We start from the raw sequence: 7,747 nt of genomic DNA on the forward strand, positions 1-7,747 counted from the left end.
CGTGGCCTTGGTGTTATCAGCACCGCACTCTCCCGAGTGAGCCACGGGCCGGCCCAACTTAAAATTTTATTTAAAGGCAGTTGATTCAGGCCTGACTTGGACCCCATTAACTTAATGGGGTCAGTGGCTCAGCTCGATCCTAACAGTTCCCCATTACTATTTCTCAAAACTCGGGTCATAAATGGTTTTACATGGGTGGTGTCAATGCTGTTTAAAATCACTGAAGCCTGAGTTGAGCCTGACAATACAGGAGAACAAACTTAAAGGCAAGGACAGTTTAAACCCCAACAGTTCTAAGTACTGGATAAGACATGACAGTCAGGACTTTAGGTCTTCTCAGTCACCAAAGCCACATGACCAGTGGGACAGGGCCCTGCTACCTTGATTTTGCTTCCACCAAAGTCTAAACATCAGAATCTTTTCACTACTTAAAAATCTTGATAAAGCAACTGATGAAAACTTCAAGAAGGAAACGGAACATCCCTAAATCCAACAATGGCTTGTTTACATCCAATAAACTTAGGTCTCCAGAGAAGCCATCTTTTTTTGTTGCATCATTCCGTTTGGCTCTGAAAAGGGACAGAGCCTCCTCTCAGCCGAAGCTCCATTCACAGTACCCCAGTCTTTGCTTTTTCTTCTAAACAGACTCACCCTTGCACATAGTTGCTGCTTTAATGAAGACTGTAACAAAGCAGGATTGTCACCAAGGTCCATGTTGACACGAGAGTCTTTAGATGAAACTTGTTCCCTAACTTGCTCCTTTCTTCTCCCATTCCTAGGGTACCATTCAAATACCAGCACCCACCCCACCCCCCAAAAAAAGAAAGTTATTCTCTGTAGCAACCTTTATATACACAGAAAAAATGTAAGAAAAAATATTTTTACCATAGAAGCAGGTAGGAAAAGAGATGGCAAATATGTTTCAAACCCTGTGTGTTCATGGCTGCTTGGAGCACCTCTTAAGAGATTTTGAGGCTGTGGCATAGCAGAGTGCTGCGAGCGATTAGTGATGTCTGCCATGGCAGTGGGGGAGCAGTAGCTCACAGACTCATGTGGATTTAATAGCCATTGGTGTGGGTGCCTCCAAATATCTCCAGCAGTTAAGCAGGATAAGAATAAAGAGCAGAGTTTGCCAAAAACAAAGGCAGCTCTAGGCATGTTCTTTATTTTACAAATGAGTAAAGGATTAATAACACTTTTTGTCTAGCCCTTGGGGAGAAAAACCCAGTCATAACATCCATCCTCGTTTATGCCTTGCTGAGCCTGTCACCACTAGCCGGCGGGCACTCCGGGCAAACCACATCACCTGTCTGAATCTGTTTCTTTAGTTTTAGTGGTAGAAGTCCTTTGGAGTCACCGACTTTTTGGTTTGAAAACTCTTCAATCTGAATCTGTCCCTGAGCTGCAGCCATCCCCCCGGAATATACTGATAACTGAGTGGAAGGTAGGTCAAGGATCTCAGGTCCTCGGGCTTGTTGGTAAGGACACTTGAACTAAGTGCACATGCCTTTCTGGTTGGTCAGTGCCAAGACTGAGCCACAGGCACAACAAAGCTGGAGCCTCTGCCACTTCCTGCTGAGAGCACAACCCTCGCTCAGAGCTGGCGCTCAAAGCCACAAAGTGCCACCTGAGTCAGGAGAGGGGCCTCACCTTAGCAACCCTTCTGCAGGCCCTGAAGGAGGTGGGGAGTGGCCACTTACCTTGGCTTTCTGGAGGACAGTGCCTTTGCCTGTGACCATGACTGAGAGAGGCCTGTTCTTGAGTGCAGTTGCGGAGTTGACTGGGGTGCACTCTGGGGCAGGGGTGGGGGAGGCAGCTTTGGGCTGTGGTTACAGGAGGAGAGCAAAGACTGAGTCCAGGGGAAGGGAGACATGACCCACACCCCACCCTGTGTCCAGGAGGCCCTGCAAGCAGCTCAGAGGAGCCACGGTGCGCTGCACTCACACGGGGGCTCATGTTCTCCAGGTGGGTGGTGTCCACGGTGGTGCCCAGCGTCACAGGTCCCGCCTCGGCCTTCTTTAGGTTGTCTTTCACCTCCATGATGTTGAGCTCGAGGTCCACACGCCTGCTCTCCTCGAGTCGGCACTCCTCGTCAATTTCCTTCAGCTTCTGCTCCAGGCTGGCCAGGACTCCCTTGTCTGGAGAGAGAGTGAACCCAGCTGCAGAGAACAGCATTTCAGCCGAGACCTGGATATGCACCCCTCCCCCAACCCAGCTGCAGGACCCCAGGTGGACGTGGAGCACAGGTCTGACTCTGACAGTCAGAGCCGGGATGGACCTCTCTGTGTGCAGTGGGTAGACTCAGAGCCCAAGTGCTGCGTTAGCATTCTGCAAAGGCTGGGAAGGCTCTGGAGGAAGAGAGGTCTACCTTTGTGACAGGGCAAGAGTTTGAGGGCTAAGTCCCTTCTGTAGGTTCTCAGAAGCTCTAAGTTGTTTTAGTATGTGCTTTTGTTACAGCAGCCCCAAAGGGTGAGAGAAGCTTGATTAATGATCCTTGGAGGATGGCTGGGCTATTTTGACCTGCCGCATAGTTCCCTTAACCTCTGGCACTTGGTGCTTCCTGACGGATCAGGGGTCCTCAGTCCTGGCACCTTCTCAGCCCACTTTTGTGCTGCTCTTCTTAACCCTGGGGTTCTTAGCTTGATACTGCAGCCCCAAGACACGATGACCTGTGGCAGCCCATCCTAGCTAGAGGAGAGGATGGTAACACTTGTGCTCAACTTCGAGTCCTGAAACATATGTGCTGTTTCCAAGCTCTATGGTAAATAATCACCTGTCAGCCCTCGGCAGAGGACGAGCAGTCACAGGGACCACTGTTTAAGAAAAATTCATGAGGAAAAGAAAGTTGAGTAAATGTGTTAATATTTTCGAGATCAGAGTTTTAAAAATACAGTTCATATTTAGTGGTCGATATCAATTCTTTGAGAATCACTTTCTTATGATCTGTGACTTATCAACCCGGGATCTACAGGGCTTATTTACCAGGAGAACAAACCGTCATGAAAATTCTCTCTTCTCCCACCTAGTCTATCCACGCAGGAGGGAAAGGGCTGGGCATCCCTGGCTCCTTCCTCGTGGCCCCAGCTCAATACTTTCTCAGGCTTTTCAAGGGCTGTCATAGGTGAGCCTCTGGTCACATTTATCAGCGCGTGTCCCAGTCTCTAGTCTGGGCTGGGTGGAAAGGAAGCCCAGCTCCTGTCTCCTCACCTCTGTGCACTGACAAGATCCAAGACTGCTGAACTCTCAAAACCAGAGGGTGCACAATTATAGAGACAGAAAGCAGAATAGTGGTTGCCTGGGGATAGGAGGTTTGGGGGGAAATGGGGAGTGACTGCAAATGGGTAATGGGCTTTCTTTGGGGTTCTAAAATTGTGATGATGGTGGCATAACTGTGAATATACTAAAAACCATTGATTTGTACACTTTAAAAGTGTCAATAACATAATATGTGGACCATACCTCAGTAAAGCTGTTGTTAAAAAAAAAAAAAGGTGACTCTGTCCCCACAGACCTTCCTTTACCAATCATGTTATAAGCTTCCCAGGAATCAGCTGACTCTGTCCCCAAACCTGCTATGCCAGTTGTGCCTGGCAGTACAACTCTGCAGTTTAAATATTAAATGAGCACAAAGTTGCTCTGTGAAAACAGTCAGATCCTTCAGAAAGGTTCTATAAGAGGTTAAGTTGCTAGGAAACCTCTGTTGAATGATATGAGGATGGTTTGGAAAATCATCTAGAAAGACTTGATTTCTTTGCAAGTGTCTTAAGTTTTTGTTCACTTTAAAGACATGAAGCCTGGAAATGAAGGCGGATGCGTTACAGGTGTGGTTACTACAAGCAGGATGCTGTGGGCCTCCGCTCAGCTGACCCAGATCTCAAAAACCCTGTACTGCCCGGCTGTAGCACAACATCAAAAGGTGGCCAAGGAATATATACCTGTGAAAATAAAACATTTTAGGCCTAAACATATAACTTGTAAGGACTTCCTCCTTTAACTAGCTTTTTCAACCACCTGCTGCTCCTGTTGAAAGCCAGGGGGCCTCTCTGTGCTGACCTTTCAGACACTCAGCCATGCCAAAGGCTGTGGGGGCAAGGCTCATGGGTCTAGAAGCCAGGTGACGGGTTCGGATTCTGCCCCCGAGCCCTCCCCCGAGAGCCCCTTACCTGTGCACTTTAACAGGGTATCTTTCAGCTCGCGTTTCTCTTTCCGGAGCTGAGCCAGGTGCCCCCGGATTTCTTCCTTCTTCTTCTCAAGCCTCTCCTTCTCCTCTGTGTACCGCTTCACCTCCGCTTCTGTCCGATTCTTGCCAAGTCTGATCTCTACAGACCCAGAGAGGGGAAGCCCTAGGTCAGCCGGGCTGGAACATGGGGGTGGTCCCCAACCCACTCTCCAGGCTCAGACAGAAGCCGGGGCTTTGGAAGAAGATCAGAGCTGGATGCCAGGCCGGACTAGCAGGGACAGGAAAGGAAACTGAGCCCACACCTTTGCTTTGTGACCTCGAGCAAGTCCCTTCACCTCTCTGAACCTCTTGTTTCCTCATCTGAAAAGGAGGGAATTGAACTAGCTCCTCTAAGCCATGTCAAAAATGTTAGGCTCTTATCTAGCACAAGCACCTGCGGTGGCTGCCCTCAGCCTGTCCTTCACCGGTGGGCTGGCGCCAGCTGGAATGACAACCACAGTGTCGGGGCAGCTCGGTGGGAAGGAGATTTTCTGTTGTTCAGTCTGGATTTTGACTGTGGCGATTCTCAGGGAAGGCTCCTCAGGATCCGGACTCTCCAGCTGCCTCTGCTTTGGGAGAAAGCAAACAACTCAGCCAGCTGGAGGGACCTGGGAAGGTGGTCTGGCTCCCCTGCTGGTGGATGGCTTTTACCTGCTCCTCCAGGTTCTCTGGAGGCTTTACACAGGGCTCAACTGGGGCAGGACATGGGCCCGGGTCCGGGTCTGCAGGAAGCGCCTCAGCCAGACTGTCCAGGTGGGGCAATGTGGGGGAGGAGGCCTCGGCCTGTGCACTGGGGCTGTGTAGGAAGGACTTGACGGGCGTGAGATCCAGGTACACCCGGTCAGGGTCGCTTTTGCTCAGGGCATCTGCAGCAGGGCTGGCTTCCTCGACGGGCTCCACCTGCAGAAGAGTCAGATGTCGTTCACCCTTACCTCCACTCTCTTGACTGTAGTGGGGACACCAGATCTGCCTCAGAGCTCCTGTCTCCATCCCAGGTTGTAGTTTGCAGGGACCTCCCTCCCTCCTGGGGGAGCCATCTATTGAGTCCTGGATATGCCACTCAAGAGGTAGAAGAAAAAACTTTTTAAAAAAGTTTTAAATAATGACAAAATAAAAAAGAGGTGGAAGACCCAGGACATACACTTAATTCCCTGAACTCTGGGGGAGCCATCTATTGAGTCCTGGATATGCCACTCAAGAGGTAGAAGAAAAAACTTTTTTTAAAAGTTTTAAATAATGACAAAATAAAAAAGAGGTGGAAGACCCAGGACATACACTTAATTCCCTGAACCTTATTTCCTCTTATCTGTAAAGAGAGGAAAACAGCAGACCTTCTAGAAGGTGATTAGGATTAAATGAGATCATCTACATGAAGCCCTTTTCACAGCACCAAGTTCAATGCCCAGTCCATGGCACCTGCCATCAGTATGGTCGTTCCACCACAAGTAGCAATCTGGACCTCAAAAGCTAATGGCGTCATTGCTCCCAATCCCAACACCACACCCCCCACCTCTAGCACTGGCCAGGGTGGTTAACCAGCTGTTTTATCTAGATAAGCCCCTAAGGCAGATGAACTGCGCAGCCTCCAGTGCAAAAGACAACCTTGTGGCAGCTAGGTTCTGCACTGATGGCCCTGTAGTGACTCAGAACCCACTCATCTCAGGCACAATCTAACCACCTCTGGTGTCGAGGCACTGAGGTTTGGCAGGAGGATGACTGGATGCCCCAGGTCCTTACCGCTGCCGTCAGCTCTGACAGCTCCACATCATCGTACAGCTCCTCCTGGCGGTCCTGGCTGGGCAGGCCGTCAATGTACGTGTTGGGCTCTGAGAACTTCCTCTGCATCAACCTGGAAGACAGGGCAAGATACAGCGTGCATGGAGTCTCCAGGATGGGGTAGTGAGAGCACCAGCCTCCGAGGTTCACAAGGACCAGAGGCACAGGAGATCTGGGACCAACACCCACCTCCATGCATCAGGGGACCCCCTCTCTCTTCTCCCAGCACCTTCATCCTGGAACTCTTGGTTCCAGGTTTTCCTCCCAGAAAAGCAAAGTGCCCTTGTCCCACACCCCTCCTCTTAGGATCCTTTTGCTATCTTCCCCTTATTCCTCCCTTTTAGGAAGTCCTTCCGACAAGAACTACAATGTTTTCATTTCATCTGCACAGTACACCTTGGGCAGCGCAGGCCGGGCTATCCTCGTTTGCACATAAGAGAACAGATTCCATTTCAGGGGCTCGGCGGGCTCTACCACCCGACCTGGGAACGCTTCTCCCTGAGCCCATGTGCTCATTTGGAGAGCAGAGGCAGCAGCCCCTGCCCTGCTTATTCCAGATCGACAGGAGGGACAAACGGAAGGTCAGGAAGGTGCTGCCTCTGCCCTAAGGAGCGGGAGGTTCCTGGCGCTCAGCGAGGCCTCCCGGGGCTGCTCCTCCGCCTCCACTTGCATCATCCTGCTGTGCATGGAGCAGCCAAGCCCCGTGCTCGCAGCTGGCCCTGCTCCGGCTGGCTGCCAGGGCCAGCCTGAGCCCAGGATCTAGAAGCACAGCTGGGAACGGGAGGGTACACAGTGGAAGTCCCCTCAGTACTCACAGGAGAGAGTTTTTGGCTGCACTCACAATACAGGAAACCCTGTCGGCATCCACGTAGTCGTAGGTGAACTCTTCTGGGTCTGTCTTAGAGCCTGACTCAGAGAGCAGGAGGCCCAGCCAGTGGCCCATTTCCTCGGAAGACTTGGCCTGGAAGGAGGCCCACAGGGATGGGAGCTGGAGCGTGCTGACTGGCGCCAGCCCCTCCCCACCAGGCCACAGCAGCACCCCTGCCCTGATCCCTGATCCACACCCGGCAAGCCTGAGACAGCCTGGGGCCATGCTCTCTCATTGTCACCAGCACTCCCCATCCCCCAGTGTCCCCAAATAACATTTCTTGTCAATGACATCTTGATGCCACCTCAGTGATACTGTAGGCCTTTGTCCCAAGTGTCACATGTGATTTATGTACACATATTCTAGGTGATAACTTGTCACCAGGTGATAACTATTAAAAATTTATTAAAACTTATTAAAACTAATAGTTATCATCTGTAAATAGTTACTAAAATTAATTATTAGAAAATTGTAGGTATCTTAGACTGGCACCTCTATTTTATGAGCTATCCCATGTCAGTTTATCACCCTAGTCCCATACATACAAGACTACCTGGATCCCTAAGAAATAACATTCAAATTTATTTTTGTTTATGGCTTCAGTAGTCAACATGTCTTAAATATACCAGCTCAACTAGCCTACTAAATCATGAACTAAAACCCAGTGAATAGGATTCAAGTGAACAAATCCCTCGTTTTTTTTTTCTAGGGGACAATACATTCTAATCAAATACATACATTGGGCATGTCTATTAAAATGCCAACATTGTTTCTTGCCTTTATAAAGAGAAAAAACTGGGAGTTCTAGAAAAACTACTGGTTTGTTATCATGAGGAAAAACAGTTCTCACTTTGGCATGATACCACCTGGCTCTCTCACCTGTA

The 7,747-nt window shown here is 49.9% G+C and overlaps 1 protein-coding gene across 1 annotated transcript in view; it reads right to left on the reverse strand.

Moving 5' to 3' along the window:
- Nucleotides 1-590: 590 nt before the first annotated feature.
- AFAP1L2 (actin filament associated protein 1-like 2) overlaps nucleotides 591-7,747 on the reverse strand; it is a 44,686-nt gene continuing 37,529 nt past the window's right edge. Inside the window, exons 12-19 of the mRNA XM_008587367.1 lie at nucleotides 6,811-6,956; nucleotides 5,957-6,068; nucleotides 4,871-5,119; nucleotides 4,614-4,785; nucleotides 4,164-4,319; nucleotides 1,945-2,138; nucleotides 1,701-1,823; nucleotides 591-775 (exon numbers count right to left, since the gene is read on the reverse strand). Coding sequence (XP_008585589.1) covers nucleotides 749-775; nucleotides 1,701-1,823; nucleotides 1,945-2,138; nucleotides 4,164-4,319; nucleotides 4,614-4,785; nucleotides 4,871-5,119; nucleotides 5,957-6,068; nucleotides 6,811-6,956 — 1,179 coding nt within the window. The 3' untranslated portion in view covers nucleotides 591-748. The remainder of the gene's footprint in view (nucleotides 776-1,700; nucleotides 1,824-1,944; nucleotides 2,139-4,163; nucleotides 4,320-4,613; nucleotides 4,786-4,870; nucleotides 5,120-5,956; nucleotides 6,069-6,810; nucleotides 6,957-7,747) is intronic.

Source organism: Galeopterus variegatus, unplaced genomic scaffold (assembly GCF_000696425.1).
Source record: "Galeopterus variegatus unplaced genomic scaffold, G_variegatus-3.0.2 Scaffold4352, whole genome shotgun sequence".
NCBI classification, from domain to species: Eukaryota; Metazoa; Chordata; class Mammalia; order Dermoptera; family Cynocephalidae; genus Galeopterus; species Galeopterus variegatus.